This window comes from Penicillium longicatenatum (genome assembly GCF_028827895.1).
Source record: "Penicillium longicatenatum strain IBT 33135 chromosome Unknown contig_1_segment0_segment0, whole genome shotgun sequence".
Lineage (NCBI taxonomy): Eukaryota > Fungi > Ascomycota > Eurotiomycetes > Eurotiales > Aspergillaceae > Penicillium > Penicillium longicatenatum.
The window spans coordinates 4,097,729-4,120,030 of NW_026643119.1; the positions used below are offsets into that span (position 1 = coordinate 4,097,729).

Genomic DNA, 22,302 nt, shown 5'->3' on the forward strand with positions numbered 1-22,302 from the left:
CGACTGGAGGCAAATGCCCAATTGGCGATGCAAGTGGCGAGGATCCCAGCCGCCCCAGACTAATTTCTTAGGATGCGCTGTCTTGCATGCACGGACTAGGTCCAAAGCAAGTCCGCCCCGGGTGGAAATTGAGGCGCGCTACGTGGCAGCGGCTAGGATTGTGCAACTTCGGCCCAATTGGACCGTTCGCTTTGGATTAAATTAATCCAGAGTCCGCTGGTCGGGCTTTCAGGTACAAGTAACTTTTGCCAACGTGGCATGATTTGGCATTTGGTACCCAGGGTGGGGGTATTCGATACCTGTACCCGCCCTATGTAGATTGACGTGGTCGCGATCACAATCACTTCACGGAGTATGATTTGAGCATTGTGACAGGTCAAGGGAATGACTGGTCGATTTATGCAGGCTATTTGTTGGACAGGGTTCAAGGGATGGGTTAGAATCTAGATGTCAAGATTTGGGGGTTTGGGACGTAGGATACCGCGGTTACCGATGCCTGGCGGAGAAGTACACCGCTAGAATGATGTCGAGCTGTAATTTCAATAATACACTTGTAATGCCTATTCTACACTGTATTCTAAAAATAAAATAAAAATAAGAACACCGTGAATGCATGGATCTCCATCTATGCAATCAATGCAAGACCCTCTCATAATCATGATTCCAGCTGATCCTTCAAATCATCCACATCAAAAAACCCGGTGAATGCACGGGCAAGGAAGGCGCCCCAAGCCTTATTCACCTTTTTGGCGATACCAACCCCATTAGCCACCTCGCCTTGCTCTGCGATACGCACGGCCAGCTGGAAAAAGCTCCGCACAGTCAAATCTTTCATCTGATACACATCATCTCCAGTATTGTACTCGACTTCATAGTGAATGTGGGCGTCCCTTTTGCCAGATGCATACTGTGCATTCGCATGGGTGATGTTGGCAAAGTATTGAGTGTAACCCAGCCAAGTGAGGGGCTGATTAGAGTAGGCAGGTCCTGGTGGGCTAGCGGGAGATGGTGCATCAGGCACCTTGAAGTCGGGCTTCTTCTTACCCTTCTTCTTTTTCAAGATTTCTGGTGAGTCCTGCTCGGGATTGGAATCTGTCAATGCTGCAGAGTCCACGAAATCGCTCCCAGATGCATTTTCTAGGCCGGTGATGTTGTATTCAATCACGCGAAGCGTAGGAAAGTAGTTCGGTACCACACTGGGCGAAACCAGTGACACACTATATCGCTCAGCCCATGGGCCTCCAATCTTCTTCAAAAATTTCTGTCGCTTTTTCTCCTTCTTCTTGTCTTTCTTGTCTTTCCGATCCTTGTCTTTGTTCTTTTTCCCTTTCTTCTGGGAATCGACGGTTGATGAGTCGTAATCATCAAATACTCCGGAGGGTGGGGATGGAAGATCTGCCCAGTCCGATCGTAAAGAGCTAAGGTAGTCTGTCTTGGACTGGATTCCCACCCGTTCGCTGGTGGTCTTATCCGCCAGGAACTCGAAGTCGACATCATGACTATCCTGCAGCATGAAATGGTCGACGTTCATATGTCCATAAGCGGATCCCACCACAACGTCACGATAGCGGTTCATCCACAGAGTATACTTCTGCCAGCAAGTCTCATCCCAGCTGGCCTTCTGACTCGAGTGGGCGGGCGCGACATGGCCCATCAGAATAGCCTTCATCTTGCGAGAGCGTAAAAGTTCTAATTGGATCCGCAACCATTCCATATGTTCATATCCAGGCTCTGACTTATCTGCGCATCCATCTACCGCACTGTTGGAGTCGAAGAAATACATGGTATTCAAACTGATGACAGACAGTTTGCCAGGGATGACCTCGGAAGTGAACCATCCACCCTCGACGAAGCTATGGCGCTGGTCCTCCGGGATAAAGTGGCGCCAAAGGTCTGAATATCGCCTTGTCCATTTATTGGGTCCATCCATGAAGATGTTGTGCGGCGCGATGTCGTTGTTGCCAAAAGTGGGCACGACAGGGACACTCACAGCTGGAACACCCCTCGTGCCAACATCATTCTCCCGGACACCGTACATCTCCACCCATTTGTCGGCCATGAATTTGTTGAATTCGAGGATCTCCTCTTCAGTTCGAGGGATGCGCTCATCATTGTCGTGGCGGGCCGAGTCGCCCGTCCAGATCACGAAATCAATATCATCCTTCAGGTTCTGCTCTATCCAACGGAATGTCTCGTTCACCAGTGTCAAGGGTGAGTCGCAGTCCGAGCCTTCGGCTCCAAAGTATCCCGCATCACCCTTGCCATTGTGGCAGCTCCCGTCATCGCTCGCGCCGTGGTATCGGTAGTATAGGTCGGGATGGAAATCTAGTAGAAGTCAAAATCAGTATCTTAACGGTGGATCCAAGCAGCGATCCAAAAACCTCCACGTACCAGTGATGTGAAGAAAACGACCATGCAAGCCAGGAGCGGATGCGCCTGTCATTGGCAACTGCGCTGCATCATGGAATTCTTCAATATGAGAATCGCCTAGCGGCTGCTGGTCTAGCGGGACAGCCTTGATCGCGCCTGCCAACAGATTCAGCAGCAAGACGGGTGACCGCATCGTTGTGCAGACTGATCCTGTTGCATCGATTGCAGATACTTTTCTTTTCGGAGATATCCCGCGGAGTGACGTGACCTGCCGCGATAAGATCTCGGATGAAGCACCAGCCGGGACTGCTTAGTAAGTTCCTGTCAACTGAACGCAGAGAACGGTTTGGAAGGAAGCAGGCTCTTTTAAAGATAATATTTCAGGAGGGGTATGTTCAAATTTTCCAGCCTAATTCACTGAGTATACTTCCCTTGAGATATTCTGTGGGGGGATCGACGATTTGGGTGCTCATACCCAATGGTCGGAGAGCATTCACACACGTGTTTGAGGACCTTGTCAAGAAAACACTACCACTTCCATTACTAGTGAGAAAATGGTTAGATGCGAATATTGCTCTCGTGCTCAACAACCAGTATTGGCCTAGTGTGATTTCATCTTTAACAGCCCTGTTTGAATTTTAGGGTAAACAATTGTGCAGTGACTCTGTTCGTGTCACGTAAATAAGGTTAAGCCCTTGCACGCGTGAAAATTCGGGCAGAGATAAGGTTTTCAGGGATTCAACGTGGTATTAACTCAATGTGCATTCGAATGGTATTAGAATGGCACACCTGTAAATTATTAAAAACATTTGAATATCATATCTTCCACAACTACGGAGTACCCGAGAATGCTCGACTGGAAACGAAAAGTGGAGATCACCACAGTGACCAGGCTCAAAAAACCTTGGGAGGTCACCCGCGGCTCAGGTGTGACAACCCCCAACGGTCATCTTTCAATGCCAATGCTTGTGCGAGCCTTGGGTTACACATATGGCATATGCCAATGATCTCAAGCTTAAGCATCAGCTTCGATTTTCTCAGTAACAGTGCCATCCTCTTGCACAACGATCTTGTCCAGGTTCTGCGAAGCCTTGACCGGGTTAGGCTGCTGGTAGACCCACTCAAGCTCCTCGAGAGTACGGCCCTGCGATTCGACACTATTTCACAATTGTCAGCCACAAAATTTCCCAGGATTAGTACGGGACAAATTTGTGGTTTCGCTTACCAGAAGAAGTACCAAAAGCCAACCTCAACCAAGTCCCATCCAACGAAGATCCAGAAATAGTTCGTGGAGATGTTGCCTAGTCCAATTGGCGACGCGAATTGACTGATGAAACTGATCGAGCTGACCATGAAGCCAGACAAAGCCAGACCCTTGGCACGAGTGGTGGTCTCCAGTGCCTCGGCGGGTACCACACCCTGCAGTGGTGTATAGGTAAAAGAGAAAACAACGTTGAATAGATAATAGAATGCCAAAGCAGCTTGACCTTTGGTAGCGCTGATACTTCCCGTACTCGCGATTGGCAGAGAGATCGCAGCGTTGATGGCCATGGTGATAGCACAAGCTGGCAAGAGTCAGTGAATTCCGGATCTGATGATGTCAATCATGGTTTCGAACTCACCCAGAGTACCCCAGATAAGGACTGGACGACGTGGCATCCGATCAGTCAGGCAAACTGCAGTTCCGGCACCAATAGCGGAGATGATTTGGTTGATCAGGTTGAGGAGCAGCTGCATCGAGCTAGATTTATATCCCAGGACGTTGAAGATGGTTGAGTTGAAATAACCTAGGCCGTTTCCTGACCATTGCCCGAAAACACTGATCATGATAACCTTGAGCGCATAGTTAGTGAGAGTAGATTTGATGCAGAAGTTTTGAGGTGGGTGTCAGGACTGATGCTGATCAATAGATGCGTTGGGGCGGGGGAGTGAGGGTGTATGGCTTTTTGAGGTGGAAAAGGAAAACAGCTCATTGCTTTACTTACCTGCGCAAATCTCCATCGACCGCTGTGAGTGGTGATGAAAGGGCGGTCTATTGAAATGTGAAGTACGTTGTTAGTCGCGTTTTCTGCAAGGACGATTGATCAGAAAGAAAAGAAAACACGTACAATCCCACCATCTCTTGTCAATACCATCGATTCGAATACCTTCCTTCATCTCCTCAATTTCCAGACGAACAAGACGCGCGTTAGGATCTCCATTGCCGTGATACTTGGTAAGGAAGGCGGCGGCCTCTTCCTCTCGTCCCTGGGCGATGAGCCATCGGGGTGACTCGGGGATGAACCACACACAGAATATGACACAGATACACGCAAAACACTGGCAAATGAACGGAATGCGCCACTGGTAGTTGCTGTTGATTTGGTTTGTGCCGTAGGTAATTGCCGCAGCGGGAATGGCGCCTCCGAACCAACCACAGTTGTAGAAACCTGTCTCCAGTCAGAGCTGAACCAAATGATTAGTACAACTGGATGAACTAAAACTTACCAACAGCACGTCCACGCCAGTGCGGCGGCGCAATCTCAACGGCATATGCAGGGGCAGACACAACCATGATTTGAATTCCAACACCAAGGATGAAACGACCAACCACAAACTGAGCCAAGGTCATACCGGTTGCAATGACGATTGAGCCAACGATAATCACCCAAGCACCGACGAACATACACTTGCGACGACCGAGTTTGTCAGAGATGACCGCACTGAATGGGGTAGCGACGATGGATCCACTGGAAGTTGTACTGTGTGAGCGAAACCCCATCTTTGAGCATCCGCAATCCAAACTTACACTGTGTATAGCGAAGTAACCACAGAGACCTTTTCGCCTGTCAATCCGGTTTTGAAAACATCCTGGTAGTGGCTCATCGCCAGGACCGATCCCATCAAGGAACCTATCCAATATTTCCGTTAACATCGCTCTAGATTCACTGTGGGTTGATGCCGGGTGCGAGGATCATCGAGTACGTACCATCATATCCGTTGGCGCAGGCGCAGAGGAAGGCCACAAAAATACAGACTAAGATGATTGTTAGAAACACGAGAAAGAGCAGTGAGAGGGTATGTTCGGCCAAACTCACAGTACAAATGGATGGAAGTTTTGCTCCATCGCTCAATTTTAGTCTCCTTGATAGCAGCAAAAAGCTCGGCCTGCGACGAAATCAGTTGTGCAGACAAAGTAGAATTTCATGTCAATACTCACGTTGCGGACGGTTTGTGTCTTAGCACCGTCTCTCTTGGCGGATTCACCATATCCAGCAATGACCTGCGGAGTGTCCTCGACCACACTGGAGATACCGTGTACCTCTTCCTGCTTGGAGTCCGACATATCGAATGCCTATAATTGATCCTGAGATTTTAGACTTTCCAGTTGGACCGAATGATCTCAGATTTCCGCGTGGCACAAGAATACCTCAAGGTGGGACAGCTTCGGATTCTTATAACACGCGATCTGGGGCGTCAGCTCGAACCGCCCTCAAATTTAATTTCATGTGCAGCGCTAACCGCATTTGCAGTTCCCCAGAGGCTGATTACCGTGTGACCCCAGACTCATGGACCCTAGTAGCAAATACAGGACGCCAACCGGTGGCGTGCACGAGCAGCTCCGTATCCCGATAGGAATCGGCGGATTCCCCAGTGAGCCCATACTCGATAGAACCAAAAGCCGCCTGCCGTGACCCGAAAAGATTCAGGACTTGGTATCTGGAACATCGGCCCTGCATCCCGCTGCTATCAGAACGAGAAACTGCGCAGCTCGGACCTGATTCATCTATGGTTTTCCTGGATGCTAATTTGGGATTACTGTTTGAAATGTGTTATTGGGTAATTTAATTCCTGGGATCTATTCCTATAGCATAGATGGTTAATACACTAATGCGGGCCAAGTCATGCAACAAAAAAGGAGTTCTGCATCACCAACATGCAAGGTCATTTAACGGTTTGCTTCAACCTTAGAATTGTTTCGAGTCTTCTGCACTTTCGCTTCATTATTTTAAGGGTCGTACTGTGGATCATGATCGACTTGCTAAATCCGCAATCTTAGCCCTGTCATTTTCGAATCCCTTGCGCTGGGCAAACGCCAATGAATCGGGCCCTTGTTAGCGCGGAGCATCCCTCCGTGTTGAATTCTCCACGGGTGCTTTCCCCACACTATGTCTTCTCCAGACTTTGGACTGAGCTTAAAGCATATTCTATATCAATTTTACTTTCCTTTTACATCGGCCCGACCTTCACAGGATTCTAGACACTGCCCTCGGGTTTGCCACATGGCTTTTCCGACCGAGCGTCTGCACTGCCCAGTGGATGGTCGTGTTGCCACAATCAGCAAACCAAAATCTTATGACTAGTGAATAAATTAGCTACCAGGAATTGTGATATGTTCGTTGAGAATGACTAGAGGATGGAAAGTCTTCGGAAAATGAGCTGCAGGGGGGAAGGGGGCTGCAAATTTGGTAGCATGGCTTCTCCGAGGAATGCCAAAATACCACGCCCGACCGATGCCCATTCTTGTAAGCGAGTGGTATCTTGGCAGTCTAGAGATGGCGCCATCGCCAAGGTACCTCGGTACGTGAGCTCCACAGTCATTGGATTGACCAATTGCTTTTGGTTGCTTTCGCTTTGAATGACCTGCAGCCTGGGCTGAAATGCTCACCGGGTTGTAGCTTATTGTATTCCCAGCTCTCGTAGTAAGAAAACTCTACACCGTGAGTTTGATTAGCGGTCTCTAGCCATGGAGTCTCGAGTGGATCAATGGATACTCCCATTGTGTTACTTGTGTTACACCTTTTAGTAGTTAGATTACCAGTCCTTGATAAAAGGTAGCACGTGATGTGTGTGCAATACGTGACCAGAACCTGTAGTCAGTAGATCAACCTTTTACCTATTCAATAATCGTGCATTTTGCGTGTGGACGTCAGTTTCCTAGTCAACTTCCTTAAATGCTTCATCTGAGAAACCTAGTCATACATGTTTCTTTATTTACTCCAGCCGTAGGTGATTCTTTACTTCCACTCGTTGTTCATCCTTCCAAAGGACTTTGCTATTCCAAGATTATGTATATTTCCTTTTCTTGTCTCCCCCTCCTCTCATATTATAATGCTACATCGCCACAATAGGGCTTGGTTTTTTTTTTCTTATGGAATTAATAGCTATCAGGTACCAGTATAAGCAAGTTTTTGCACATTACCTGCAATCCGAAGCCCTCCACACTCGGAAGAAGAATTGTAGGGATGAATAAGTACAAGATTCCGGAGATTTTGGGACACTCATTTTTCGGCCCCACCTTACTCCTTGATCTAATAGCACATTTAAAGTGAAGAACGAGGGCTCGCCTCCGCTTATAGGTCCAATGATTTAGGTTTGTGTTATTTCTTACTAGCTATGTGCCGCCAAAAAAATTACATACACTTTGCAGGGCGTGCCCACGATTTCGTCTAGTTTTAAGTGCATATGTGCATAGCAACGTTGAAAGCTGAACAGAATGACATGTAGCCGATATGGAGATAATCACAGAAAATCATAATGATATGGGTAGATTATAGAAGTGCAATAAAGACAAGCTAGCCTGGAGAGAGGGCTGTAGCAAACCCTAGAGAGCCCAAGGTATTCCCCCACATTTTTCTCTTCTTTACCCCGCAAGACACGCAATCGACGGACAGAACTAACCAAATTCTACTTAGTGTTGGCCAAACGTGTCTTTCTATTGGCGCAAAAGCTGTTATGCTTACCTTTGAAGTGATTTCCACAAGAAAGACTTGCTTGGACTTCAAAGTTCCCCACCGGCTCCACATGGCAATTATTGATTTTCTTGATGAAGTGGTAAGTGCATGCAAACGCCTTAGGTAGCTTTACTATGAAGGGAATATGGGGATATTTCGGGAGATTCCGAATGATTTGACTGCCGGATTAATCAACCCTGAAATTATGGGCTGCTTGGAAATAGATGTGGACAATTCGGGTGCAGTCTCGAGCTTTGAACTATATAAGTATGGCGGTTGTCCTTGATGGATACTCTATCTCAGATTTGTCAACAAGCCGCTTTTTTGAGTTATCAGAGCTACTTCGCCGATCTATTGCGTCGGCATGTTGAATTTTATCCTTTTCGCGGCGCTGGGCGCAGCCACAATCACAATTGTTGATCCTAGCGACTACGCAGATCTTTCAGCAGATGCGGCAGATGACGCCCTCACGGCAGACTGGGACTATCAACCATTGTCATATCAGGCCTATGAGATCACTGGTCCCTATGTTTACAGCGGCGAAGATAAGGAGATCTCTCACAAGACACTCTCCGTTTCAGCCAACGACACTAGCGTGGTGGTCATCACTGAGGAATCACAAGTGAACATCTCAGACTCCACTATTATTAAGCATGGCTACTCGACCGATCTGTACCAGGCTAGCTTCTACGGATTGAATGCAGCAGTTAATGTGGCCAATACTTCAGTCGCCCATATGGATAACGTCAATGTTACTGTTCACAATGGAGCAGCTAATATATATGTCTACGGTAACAATTCATACGCTTATGTTTCGAACTCGATTTTATATAGCTCTGGCCCTGTCTCCCACGGGCTCTACGCTGCTGGATATGGAACAGTCGTTGGCAAGAATCTTCGGCATTATTCGGGGGCATACCGATCTTCATCCTTCGCCGGCGACAGTCCTAAAGGATATGTCTACGTGTATGATTCCGTCGCCCATACTGCCGGCATTGGTAGTGCCATATTTTACGGGCAAGGGACAGTCTATGCTGAGAATGTCATTGGAAATGCCCAAAAGGCTCCAGTTGCATTTTTGGATGGCGCCCAAATAGACATCCATGATTCAGACCTCACTGCCGGATTACTTGCAGGTGCCGTTATATTCTCTTCGGGAGACCGTGAGTCAGGGTCCTCAGTCACCTTCACGGGCTCTCGGCTCACTGTTCTGCCGGAGGATGGGGCCGGCTTGTGGTTTGGAAATGTGATTGCCAGCGCAAGCCTCGTGCGTTCCCAAATCAATACCACGTCGGGGATTCTGGTTGCTGCCAATTACTCGCAAGTAACACAAGACTTCACATATTTTGCGGACTCCACTGCGCCTGCTGAAGCTACCATCACCGTCTCCGAATCTAATCTGACGGGAGATCTTGTTGCCTATAATGGAAGCACGATCAGCTGGACCCTAGGCAACCACTCCTCGTGGACAGGCTCGGCGTATTCTGGGTATGAGAGAGCGTACTTCTCTGTATCCCTTGATGCTACCTCTTCTTGGACTCTAACTCGGGACACTGTGTTGACGAATTTCACTGATGCCGATACGACTTTCTCAAATATTCATACTAAAGGCTATAATATTTACTATGATTCCAGTGCTAAAGGGAGTCAGTGGCTGAATGGAGCAACCAGAAAGATGCACGGTGGAGGTTTCCTGAAGCCTGCGACCAAGAAGCAGCTGCAGCACCCCTATTAACCTTTTCCTACATCGATGTCATATTTTATTAAGTTCAAATCACTCGATGTCAGTAAGTGCATTTAGTGATGATGGCCAAGTGTACTTCGCGCATCATTTAGCCCAGCCAAACTCATTATGAATATTGAAAAGTCAGTTTTGGTTTCAATTTCGGGAGGTTAATTAAATACCATCATTATGCAGTTGAACATCACCTTAGCGGTACATTGGCGAACTTTGAGTTTGAAACCTCCCCTGCCTTCTCATACCGCCCACTATATTTAACTGACCGCGCTCAAATATTTAAGTATGGTTGATTTAGACGTGCAAGGTTTACTCTACTTTCCAATATTTGAAAGTATTAAAATTGCCTTAGGATCGCAGAGGCCAGTCCCTCATTTATTAGCAATCTCAGGTAGGTGGCAAGGTTTGTGCCGACAAAAAGCAGTATTAGAATATACAATCGATCAGGGGGTCTCAAAGTCAGCGTACATACATACTGATGTAAGTAGGTAAGGCGCAGTATTTGAGATTCGGAGTGAATAATGTCATCGAGCACATACCCAGGTACCTACATGATCAACAAGGTAATTCTGGAATGTCAAAGTGATTCGCAAGTGACCCTAAGTCGGCGCCTTTTCTTTCCTAGAAATGAAAAGTCGTACATCCGGCTCGAATTAAGCGTTATGATGCACGTTGACTTGAGTCAAGCGAAGTCGCATTATTTCAAACATCAAATCAAGTAGTTTATTGTCTGAACTGCAACTACCACGCTAGGCCAGACATGGTTAGCAAGGTGTAGCTATGGAACACTTTGAAAAATCTTCTCTACTCTCTTACAGAGCGATATCGGGACTACACTAATCTGTCATGAATAGTATAGGATATTTATATCGAAAGTAAAATTATTGTTAAACTGGAGAGCATATTCGCAATGTTTGGTATTCGTCTCATACAGCTAGGATGTACTTTGTCCAATCACATGCACTAGTACGAAAGGGGTAAAAGCATGACCCTTAGCACTTAGTTATATAGCCCATGGAGAGAAGCTTCAAATTACCAATTTTTACAGGTACTGCGCCAAGAAAAAGGCATGCTCGCTTGCTGTTTTCGACTTAGAATCTCGTATTCGGGCAGTGAGCACCAATTAGACTTCGTGAACATTAATCTTGGACCCTGCCGAGCCTTAAGTGTCCTGAAAGTTCCGCAATTTCGCCCTAAAGAGGTAAAGATCGGATGATCATGATCGGAGCGTATATTGTTTTAAGCCTAGCAGTCCACTCGCGGTTCAGTCAATGCCAAATGAATATTTTATCAATGTCTCTCTCCTTGCTCGCTTTTCACTTCGAAGGGCAATCTACCTAGGCTTTCCTGGGCTATTAAATGCAAAAGCCGCACAGCCTTGGAAACAGATTGATTGATCTCTGGGACCTTGATATTTAGTAGAGCGCAAAGGATTATGTTATTTTTCATGCATAATCCTTGTAGCCTGCCAATCCCAGCCCTGGAGCCTGTTGTAGTAGTGATCTACGCCTGAGAATTCCCCAAAGCACACCATAACAATCTTGGCTCATGTCCTGATTAGCTTAGATGGAGAGGCGAGGCTCAGCCGGATACGAATTTAAAATTTGGTTTTGCAATCCTACCCTGTAGAAGCGGGGGATATATTGAAGACATTTGTCCTTTCCAAGGTTTTCGATAACCTAATTCCACTCTGATCCTTAGGCCAGCCGTTTTACTACTTTTTATAAGGGTGCAGTTCTTTTTCATGAGTATTAATCATGAAACTTCTATTATATACACTTTTCCTGGCCCCCCTTGCGCACGGTTGGACCTTTCGTTACACGAATTCTACAAGCGACACTACCATTCTCGAAGAAACTGGGTCAAGGAATTGCACCAAAATCCAGTTAGCGAAGAATAAACTCTTCAGTTGGGACCCTGAGGGAAGTAACGAATGCATTTCTATTTACTACGACGACAACTGTGAGACAAGTGGAGGTTATTCCTGTGGCTTTTGGAAGAAGACTGCCAGTCACGACTTTGGCAGTATCGATGTCTCTACCAGTAATAAAGCGGCAAGTGTTTCGGTTATCACCACTACTGAGACGGCCACGTCAACCTCTTCCTCTTCTACGACCTCAACCACCGGCACACCCTCAGCAGCCTCAACAACATCGACTCCTTCAGCCTCATCCGGGACAGGGAGTACTGCAGCCACTACTGATGGCGCTTCCTCAGGCTCAACGCTATCCGGCGGTGCAATCGCTGGTATCGTAGTCGGAGTAGTTGCTGGCATCCTGGCCATCGCAGGTCTTTTCTTCATCCTCCGGCGACGCAATCGCAAGAATGCCGTCACTGCCAATCCACAATCCGACCCTTCACTTCAAGGCCCCTATGGGCGTCAGGCCTCTGTTCCAGAGACAATAACAACTTTCGGACCCTCATCTACATCCACCGCTCAGCCTGTTGAGAAATCAGCAGATTCGGCACCCCGCGTCTTTGAAATGCCCTCGCGCAGCCCCCCTGTCGAGTTGGTCAGCACTCCTATCAATGAGATGGATGGCCAGTCAGGAAAAGGATACTTTCCTCCAAAGTGATGGGAACAATGTTCATGGTTTTCGAATAGGAGCGCGGGGGTGAAGAGTATGAGAAATTGTTAGTACTTGACACTTGAGACTTTATGCTTTTTGCTATGTTTTGGATCGTCTTCAAACGAGAAAGGCTCGAATAGGGATGGTTGTGGGTGAAGCATATTTGAAGGCTTTAATAGGAAGTTGAGTTCCCACATGGATAATCTGTAATTATGCTTATAATCCGGTAAAGTGCGCTTTTCCATTGAGATTTACTTTGGTTTAGTGCACATGAGTTGGAACCTGAAACCCAGATTCAAGACTCTTTTGCGAAATAATATTTAGCGCACAACTCCTTGAGCCTTGAATGCGCCCAAGATTTACTTTGTTTTCTCTAATTAGAATATATCACATCGATCAAAGGGGCACCGCAGGTGCTGTTATGGGGTCCGAAAGTCGAAATCCGCCACCATGCCACGCAAAACCCGTGGAACTCTCCCGTGGCATTATTGAAGTGACCATAACAAAACCTTCTGCTTCTTGTCATCAAAATCTTATTCTTTATCATATCCAGTGATCAGGCCTTTCCATATAGAGACCGAGGACCCAAACCATCCATGGGTGCAGTAACGAAAGATTCAGTTATGAAGGTTTCGCAAATATTTAAATGAAGACAGTTTACGCTTCTTGTAACCCTCCTTTCAATTTAAAGTACATACGAAGAACACTATGGGCTATGCGATATATAGATAATGGGTCTCGATTGCTTTGTGTCTGGACAAGCGTCACTCATGACACTGCGAAGACATATTTTGAGTTTCATGCAATTCAGTGTCTTCTTGGAACCGAAAAATGCCGGGCTGTCGTAGTTTCCTCGCTGGCGTAGACTGAGAAGAGGAGCTGTTATTAGTGGCCGCCCGGCGTGGGAACCACGTAGGAGCGTAATGGCGCATGAATTGACGGAGATAGGGAAGAGAGCCACATAAGATGATGAAATTGGCCTCAATAATTCTGCAACAATGTTCATCTCCCGTCAGTGATATGTTTCAAAAGATGGACAGAATTGGGAATTATTAATTACATGAATAGGCTGGCGAGAGAAATTTTGTACGATACATCCGCTGATGTAACAAGAGGCCACAAGGTTGCCAATCGAAGTATGCTGGTGATAATAGTCCTACATGAAATAGATGATCAGAGACTATGTTCAATATTTGGGTGCACAGGCTCCTAAAGAGGCAAGCAAAGGATGTTTAGATAGATAGAATAGGATTTCTCACAGACACCCAATACCGAATATAACAATCACCCCAAGCTTCGGGATAGTGGGCATGTGAAGCCTCCATACGACCCGGATGGGAATCAGGATCAATACCAAATCACTGACGGTATTTGTGATAGCTGTTGCAAGATAGACAGCTGGTCTGTTGATGCAGGAGCCTCGTGTAATTGAAGAGTCCCAACCTTTCTGGATAGGGCTACACGCAAAGATAAGAGCCAAGGTGAGTGCTGTACTATATCCGGCAATGATAAAGGCAATGAGGTAGATAGTGTATTGCCAGAGCTTGAATGCGCCGAGGAGCCTGTAGTATAACATGAGTAAAGCGAGTTTTGCAGATGCAAGGCCAGCGATATAGACCGTCGCAGCGGCAAAAACGACCTATGTGGGTCAGCGAGTCGAATCATTGGGATTTTGAACTCTACATGCAACAATGAAAAAGATCAAAATGTCTACCTTTTCACATATAAGCACAGTTGAGGGAGGTAATTCTGTGATATGACGTCCAAACCCGGCGTGGGAATAGCCATCTAAGAAATGGGTTCAATTAGCCGAACTCTTTGCCGCTCGCATTTCGAAGAGAACAAGGGACACCTACAAAGAATCGTTGCTTGAGTGCCAACTGAGATCATCTATTGACCAAATAGACAAGTCGGTTTTGTTCGTTGCAGTGTCAAGGAATACGCTTACCCAAGCAATAATAATGAATGCTAATGGGGCGCATGTTAGGTCTCGATTTGGAAAGGCGGATGGAAAGAATAACCCACTGTCATCCCACCAGAAACTTCTCATTACTCGAATTTTTGTAAAGATGCGCATGATGAGGGAAGTGGTGCTTAATGCTAGTCCGACGGCGACCAAGACTCGGTTCGTCGTCCGCAACCACGGAGTTGAATCTGATGAAGACAAGTCTCCAGCGACCCCCGCCATCATTGAGGTATGTCCAATAAGAAATCGAATAATACCAGGGCGGGGTGGCTTTCTCAAACATAGCTCGACAGTTCAGCAAAGACCGAGCAGTTGCTCAAAGCTTCGTCAATGAAAAAGATGAATCATCGACTTTGCCGGGCGCTGGTATGCCTGGCTCGCAACCCGACTGGCCGGTTTGTTTCCCCACATATATTCAAAACGATGATATGGACATGATCGGCGTCTTCCGGGAATGAAGTTAATTTACAATCAAGTGCCATGCCTATTAAGAGCATCGCGTGTAATCCGATGAAGAAAATAACTAGGGAATCAATAGCTAGATATACATTGCTAACCATGTCTGGCCTAGCGTGGTAATTTTAATTCAGACAAATACCAAGTGATTTGTTGTTCAAGAATATTGAGTTCGCTTGACTCAAGTCACCATGTAGAATAACGCTTCATTACCTAGGGAAGAAAGACGCTGGCTTAGAGTCACTCAATCACCATGACATTCCAGAGTTGCCAAGTGTGAGCAAGTAGGTACCGGGGTATATGCTCGATGACATTACATAAAACCAATCTCGAGTACTGCGCCTTACCTACTGCCGTTAGTATGGTGTTTGACGAAAAATCTAATCCATCTTCGTAACCCTCATTGAATAATCCGCTATGCCAGACATGGTTACTCTCGTGTTTTGAGCTAAGTCAGATGATCGATTTCAACAATGATCTCTCAAATACGTAATAGGATAACCCCTTAAACCCGCGAATGGCGCGAAACCCAAACCCAGAGCCCTAGCATTGTAAAATTATTTCACAAATACACGCAAAATTACCATGTGAAGTTGAGGACTAGGCTCATTCTAGGCACAATCTTGATGAAAATATTTAAATTCTGAGACACATCATTTCTGGTCGATGAGATACTGAACCTGTGGTCTTGGAATTAATATTGCAGCCTGAACGAAGGCCAAGGGTTGCAAAAGTGGCTAACTATGATCGGCTAGCACCAAGCTCAGTCTTTTAATATCTGTGTTGCGGCTGATTGAAAGGGGCTCTAGCTAGCTCCAGGGGTTTCCCGAGCTCCCGAGCTTTATCTGCTGAAATTGCAAACCACCTGCAAGCTGACCACGTCCATCCAACGCAGCATGGCGACCAGGCTTTCCCGAAACCTGTCACGGGTCAACCGCCGCTTTTGGGCCGGGTTATCTTCATCCCCGCTACCTCGCGTTGCGAACGCCAGTGCCCGTGCTGGCTTGATGGCACATCGCAACACCTGGAACCTCACACCACAGACCAGCCGCGTAGCACAGGCCAATTTCGCGCGGTATGCCCATACAGGCCCTGGCTCATCGGCCAACTCAAACGCTTCCATTCCTGATGCTACCGAATACAAAGGATCGAGCCTCACCGGAAAACACTGGATGAGCCAGGACTTGTCCATTGGTACGGTCTAATCCATTGCATCACTCCAACATTGCTGACCAAATCAGTGGACGCTTTGATCGAACCGAAAGCCGTCTTGCATTTTGTCGAATTCATCACATGTGGTACTCTACCGAACGGGAAAAAGACTGATTTGGCTTTGCCAAACCAAGATGAAATCCCACTGTTCATAGCCCCAAGTTCACAGTGGGCACCTGTGCCGTTCAACAAGGAAAGTCGTTCAACTGTAGAGAAAGCCTTAAAGCGAATCATTGGCCCGGAGGATTTGACCGGGCTGTGCAATATTGGGCAAAATATTCATTTCATCAAAAGTCGTCTCTGGGGAGGTCTTCCCCCCGTGCCTGCATCGCGGTGGCGTGAAAAGGATCTCAACAACCCAGGAAATTTCACGATCGCCCATGAATACCTAACCTCTGTTATTGCCGTCTTCGAGTACCTGAATATTCCTCAGATTCGGACTAACATGTGCGAGACCTTCAACAAGATCTCTGGCGACTTCGAAGAAATGCAGGAAGCCTTGAACGCAAGGCGTAGGGCTCAAGGTGATCTCTCTCCCGAGCTCAACCTTACTGCCCTTTGGGAGCAATATATTCGTGCACAGTACGAAGTCATGACCAGCACCGCCCATTCCTGGGTTCTGGCCCGTCTTGCCGAATTACGTGAACGGGCAATGGACAGCTTCAGTGGGATCGACAACCCAGAAAGCCCAGAAATGCAACTTTTCACACAGCGGTGGACCGAACTCATTGAAGTTACTTCTATGGCTGATTTCAATATTTGGATCACCATGGAGGGATACAAAGGCTACCAACCCCCCTCCGAGGTCGTCGCTGGACTGCACAATCCTGACCTAAAGTACCACGACAAGAACTATGGGTTCTCTAAGCTTCTGCTTGAGCGACTCACAAAATGTATCGAGGCTCAGAATGAGGCGGCGGCTATTCAAGGTCCAAGCGCAACCCAGAGTGATGCGGCCCGCCGTGAGCGCCTTTCTATTAGCACAGTAGTACAGGATGAACTGCGTGAAAAGATACGCGGCTGGGTGCCATCGCCACTACCACCTGCACAACCCTGGATCCAGCAGCTTCTTCGGGCTCAGGAGGCGATGCAGCCGTGGGAGAGACGCGACTGTGGCTTCGGAATAGCGATCTACCGCGCAGCACACCAGTTTTCTGATGAGCAGTGGGAAACCCTAAAGCGGGACTTGGAAGCTCACTTGTCAGCCTGGGGTGATGATGCCCAGTGCGCTGAAAAGCTCAAACCTCTGCTTAAACTGCATTGGTTTGACTGCAAGGAACTGGGCTTGGACACAACCAAGCCCGTGACAGCAGCAAGGAGGTTCGACTATTCTGACTTTCATTCCAAGATTCACATGAGCAGGTTCTAATGCTAATTATAGGCACTTCCAACAAATCCGGTCCTCTGATGAGTGGAGCTATAAAATAGCGCCAACTGTTTTCCTTGTCATGGATCCCATGAGCGTAGGCTCTTATATTGATGACAACTTATACGCCTCTTTCAAAAAAGACAAAGGTCTCCTCAAAGGGGATTTTCAAGGTTATGCATTGGCTGTTGACGCAAACTTTGATGATAGTGCCACTGCAAACGAAAATGCAGATGGCGTGACCAATCAAGATCCTCGGGATGGAGGCTCTGACTATCCGGGTCACATGCGAATCCTGGGTAACCTAGTCTGGAGCGAACTCTATCCCATGATTATGCTACAATCTGTGGAACTTGAAAATTTCTGGCTGCAAGCACGGGAACATCCGATACAGGTATACACGGGGCCGACTGTGCCGAGTCAAGTTGATCCATGGAAGGAGCATAATCTCATCAAGACAGATATGATGGAAAAATTTGTTGAGTTTCTAAAGCAGAAGGACCCCGCCTTAGCAGGAAGAGTTAAGGATTTTAGGAAGGAGGGGCTCCTTTAGTTAATGGAACTCATTGATGTTAGGCGCTCGATCTGTGGCAGTGTGGAAGAGCTGCAATGATGAGAAGCAACTGCGAGATGCAGAATAGAGAAGTCGACACCCTATCAGCTCACACATTGATTGTTTGCGCTCTTTGTCATGTTGCGTGGAACTGTGCAATTCCGGGCTTATACTTTCAGACCTTTCTATCCGTCACGCGATTTACAGAATGGCGCCGGAGATACGACAGGTACAATTAATACTTGTTCTCTTCATGTATCGTGTGATCGTGTTTCGAAAGAGCCTTTCTAGGTTTAAACGTGAAGGCGATAGTGATCGGCACGAAATCTCGCGTCTGGATAGCTCAATTTCTACTTCACTTTGCTCTGTCGTACTCAGTGCGGCAGAAGAGCCACTGCACAGAAAGTGTCAATGTTTTTCCAGACCCTGAGGTCCATTCTTACGGTGGTGCAGAACCTTCCAAAGTTGGAAGTCACACGATTTCAAGGTTGGTACTTAATGAAAAAAATATCAAGGTTTAGATTGAGGTCTCAATTTCTTAGCATATATGTTCAAGGACGATTAGATATGTGCATTTGCCCTGACATCATGACTGTTCATGGATGCCAGGCGCAATTCCTAATTTTTACTCCGGGTTTCCAGTATTATGGCCCTTCTCAATAGCCACACGCTCCTGTTGTGATGAACGAAAGGATCCAGATTCCTCAAGATGGAGCTCCGGGCTCTCTTCATCTCGTCGCCAAAAGTCTTTCTGGCCCCGAGCAGCGCGTTTAACCCACGGCGGCAAGACGCCACCAGGCAGTTTCCAAGACCACGGGTCCGACTCATCCTTATTTGGAGGGACGATTCGACCTCCACTGACCTTCTCGAGAGTCCACGCAACGGTGTTAAGGAGAATATAGCTCAGAATTCCAGCAATGAGTCCGTATGCAATGCTGTAGGTAAAAGGCATGATTGCGATGGTCAAGAAGGCCGGGATCGCGTCGCCGTAGTATCGCCAGTTGATATCGGCAGCAGACTTGGCCATGAGCGCGCCTACGATCACAAGAGTACACCCCGTAGCCCATGCTGGAATGCTAGCGAATATAGGAGCAAAAAAGACAGAGATGAAGAATGCAATGCCCGTCATGCAAGATGTTAGGCCTGTTTTTCCGCCTTCTGAAATTCCGGCGCCAGATTCGACGAATGCTGTTACTGGGGGACTACCCAGAAGAGATCCGATTGAGATGGAGATTGCGTCGACCATCTGCAACATTTGTTAGTTTCTTGAATGATTTATTGAGCTGAAATGAACACGTACATAAGCAACCGCGCTTCCTTCAAAGTCTTGGGTCCGTTCGTCGATGGCACCTGCAAACCGGGCCATGGAGTACATGGTTCCAGTCGTGTCTAGGATATCAACATATAAGAATGTGATAAATGCGAGACCGAATTGTGATCCGTGGCCGGAGATATCCCATTCCTGGACAGCAAGGGTGTGCTTTATCGGGTGAAAAGTTACGACTTGCTTGAAGAAATCGAACATACTCGTTCCCAAATCCGTGTATGGGAAATAAGTGACAGGAGTCGTCCGTGGCCACGAAATGATCGACACCAGCAATATACCGATGATAACAGCACCCTTGACACGGTACATCATCAAAAGCGCAGTAAGAAATCCACCACAGAAAATACCAATCCACATCGTTGGACTGCGCATCTTCGCGCTGCTAAGACACAGCCCGTTTTCATCGAGATTCTCCGCAGAATTCGTACAGCCAGCTAGCTCAATGGGCGTATCAACTCCTCCTTGCACCAAACCGATACCGGCACTATATGTTAGACCAATGAGGGCAAGATACAATCCAATACCAACACCTGTGGCAAGCTTAATCGAAGCAGGGATCGCGCGAGCCAGCCATTGCCGCATACCGATCAGCGTCAAACCGAGGAAGACCCAGCCCTCGACGAAAACAGCTGTCAATGCTACGCGGTACGGGATCAAACCAGCTCCGTTTGTGCCAACAACGGTGTATGCAAAATAGGCATTCAGGCCCATTCCCGGTGCGAGTGCGATTGGAAGGTTCGCGAAGAGGCCCATACAAAACGTGGATAGACAAGCTATAGCCGCTGTCGCGGTCACAATATCACGCTTCACTTCTTGTACGCAGATAAGGTATTCGGAATTCGTGGCGCACAGCTCTGACGCGATATCTGCTGGGCATTCACACGTTCCACCTGTGGTAGATGTGATATTGGCGTTGACAGAGATGATATACGCCATTGCGAAGAAAGTTGCGAGGCCCGCGCGCATTTCCGTGAAGAAGAAGCTACCCTTCCTTTCCTTGGGCTATGAATGATGTATATTAGTATCACGAAGGGCATCTTCCGTTCCCATGGAGTTTTGCTTACATGCCCGGAGTTCTCCAATCGAAACCATCTCCCCACGGGACTGCGCGCAACCCGCAGGTTTGTATCGTGAATCCAGCTGTTGAAACCCATGCTGAGAAGCTGAAGAGCTGTCTCTATGGGGAGCACAGAGTACAAAATCCGGTGTGGTCGATTAGACACGCCGTTTTATGGATTCATGAAACTGGAAGAGTCGGTTCGTCAAGAAATAAAAAAGTATTCGGTCCCTCGGACTGCTTCTCAGACTCCACCAACCAAATTGCTCTGATAACACTTGACAGAGAAAAATTTATTGACAAATCCATGGCGAGTATCTCCGCCTCCCAAGGCCTTGGCAGCTTGGCGGGTTGGGAGGCAGTCCACATGGTTTGCCGACTGCAATTTTCTCCATGGTCTGGCTCGGCAAGTATGCTGCAGTGGGTCCAGTAGAAAAAATTTGACAGCTCAAGCTGTCTAAATCAGAAATTTATTCTCGCGTTCAACGATTAATATTTCAATCAATAGCTCACTCAGAATTGTCTGCGGTGCTGACTTGCCAAGTTCATGAGCTTCTTGGCTCATCTCGCAGGTGACCTTCTAAATGGGGAGATTTCCAGGGTCCAACTGATAAGTCGGAAGAAGCCGATCGGCCCGTGATTGGCCACTTTAGTTCGATCTTTAGCAGATTAGTCCTTATACTTTACCACGGGCATTTTTAATGGACATTTCCCTGGCGATATTAGCTAAGGCGCAATTTTCGAGTTTGAGGTAATATTATCGAGTAGATATGAATGTGGAGGTGATTAAAGATTGCCCATTGAGCCGACGGCTTTTCTTACCTCGCATTGAAATGCTGGCATGTGACCTGGCTTGAAAGAAGCTTTCGATTGCATACTGACCTAAATCAGACTAGGTCATATGTTCTTTGGCACCTGAGAAACCAGGTGGAATTTGCTTTGAATTACCATTATGAAGGTATCACTGCGATTAAGCGGGTCCAACGAACATGTTTTAGGTTTTCTTAACAATCTCCGCCGCCGCTAGCCCAATTAAAATGGAGAAGCCCGATGCACAGCGAGGTCGAAACAGCGAAGTCCAATAAAATGCATTCCACCACAGGTGGTCTGCACTTGTTTTATAGGTCATCTAATCAGCTTTTTCACCTCTCCCATCACACACAATATACACAAGAACATCGAATGCCGAATTTAACAGGTTCTTGCCGCCATACCTGACTAAGAAAACCCCAATATCCTCACGCTCTTTCGTGAAAATGGGGAATATGTTCCCACGGAAGGGGATGACAGTATTGAATATAGAGAAAAACCGGAGGCAGAAGCTTCTCGCGCCTCATCGCTGAAGTGCATTAGAGAGTCACATGATCACTGGTAGATTCACATTATCCCCTTTTGAGCCCAGGAATATCACGCGATAGGATGATCAAACACATCAAAAAAGATCTGTTGAACACCTCACTAATCACATCTGATATAGTGCGGTGACTCTAATTTAGATAAAGTGCGAAGCTGTGGCCAGGCGACGAGCACCCAAACGGTCACGTGTACCACTGGCATGGGTTGGGCGGCCGCCGTTAGCCTGTTGTCAATGGGAGTAGTATAAATTAGTGTATGCGAAATCCTAACAATAGGAGAATCTCTATTAGTATTCCGATTGCAATATGGAGATGAATATAAGGGTGCTCCGTGGGATTCTCACAGCATTCACGTAAACCTAGGTAGATTTCTCTGCGTTTTGCTTTTACATTCCATCTACTATGTAAGACACGAGTTTTTTAACCCTCTCATTTCGTTTCATGACGAGTTATTTAAATAGCTCAATGGTCACCCGAAAGCCATCTGGTAGGATCACCAGACCCTGAACCCAATTAGTTACCGAAGTGGCTATCTTGACATCGGCAAACTTCGCCCCACATTAAGTGCGCGGGAACCCCGCGATGAATAATGAAAGCTGTAATTTGCTCTTCTCACTC

At 47.1% G+C, this 22,302-nt stretch overlaps 7 protein-coding genes across 7 annotated transcripts; 4 read left to right on the forward strand and 3 right to left on the reverse strand.

Moving 5' to 3' along the window:
- Window positions 1–655: 655 nt before the first annotated feature.
- N7484_002306 (endopolyphosphatase) lies at window positions 656–2,563 on the reverse strand (the record flags this gene model as incomplete). The annotated part of the gene is made up of 2 exons (XM_057112726.1): window positions 656–2,325; window positions 2,392–2,563. 2 exons carry the CDS (start codon window positions 2,561–2,563, stop codon window positions 656–658), a joined length of 1,842 nt encoding a protein of 613 aa, XP_056977463.1.
- An 822-nt stretch (window positions 2,564–3,385) lies between these two features.
- On the reverse strand, window positions 3,386–5,695 carry N7484_002307 (uncharacterized protein; the record flags this gene model as incomplete). The annotated part of the gene is made up of 10 exons (XM_057112727.1): window positions 3,386–3,527; window positions 3,596–3,935; window positions 3,993–4,203; window positions 4,356–4,402; window positions 4,479–4,799; window positions 4,858–5,099; window positions 5,159–5,261; window positions 5,339–5,386; window positions 5,448–5,517; window positions 5,570–5,695. The coding sequence occupies 10 exons, from the start codon at window positions 5,693–5,695 to the stop codon at window positions 3,386–3,388; spliced, it is 1,650 nt and encodes a 549-aa protein (XP_056977464.1).
- A 2,753-nt stretch (window positions 5,696–8,448) lies between these two features.
- N7484_002308 (uncharacterized protein) lies at window positions 8,449–9,819 on the forward strand (the record flags this gene model as incomplete). The annotated part of the gene is made up of 1 exon (XM_057112728.1): window positions 8,449–9,819. One exon carries the CDS (start codon window positions 8,449–8,451, stop codon window positions 9,817–9,819), a length of 1,371 nt encoding a protein of 456 aa, XP_056977465.1.
- A 1,760-nt stretch (window positions 9,820–11,579) lies between these two features.
- On the forward strand, window positions 11,580–12,398 carry N7484_002309 (EGFR-like transmembrane domain-containing protein; the record flags this gene model as incomplete). The annotated part of the gene is made up of 1 exon (XM_057112729.1): window positions 11,580–12,398. One exon carries the CDS (start codon window positions 11,580–11,582, stop codon window positions 12,396–12,398), a length of 819 nt encoding a protein of 272 aa, XP_056977466.1.
- Window positions 12,399–14,461: 2,063 nt separating this feature from the next.
- N7484_002310 (uncharacterized protein) lies at window positions 14,462–14,816 on the forward strand (the record flags this gene model as incomplete). Its single annotated transcript, XM_057112730.1, has 2 exons — window positions 14,462–14,587; window positions 14,652–14,816. 2 exons carry the CDS (start codon window positions 14,462–14,464, stop codon window positions 14,814–14,816), a joined length of 291 nt encoding a protein of 96 aa, XP_056977467.1.
- Window positions 14,817–15,710: 894 nt separating this feature from the next.
- N7484_002311 (uncharacterized protein) lies at window positions 15,711–17,945 on the forward strand (the record flags this gene model as incomplete). Its single annotated transcript, XM_057112731.1, has 3 exons — window positions 15,711–16,008; window positions 16,056–17,346; window positions 17,408–17,945. 3 exons carry the CDS (start codon window positions 15,711–15,713, stop codon window positions 17,943–17,945), a joined length of 2,127 nt encoding a protein of 708 aa, XP_056977468.1.
- Window positions 17,946–18,570: 625 nt separating this feature from the next.
- N7484_002312 (NCS2 family permease) lies at window positions 18,571–20,426 on the reverse strand (the record flags this gene model as incomplete). The annotated part of the gene is made up of 3 exons (XM_057112732.1): window positions 18,571–19,191; window positions 19,246–20,274; window positions 20,337–20,426. 3 exons carry the CDS (start codon window positions 20,424–20,426, stop codon window positions 18,571–18,573), a joined length of 1,740 nt encoding a protein of 579 aa, XP_056977469.1.
- Between the last annotated feature and the right edge of the window lie 1,876 nt (window positions 20,427–22,302).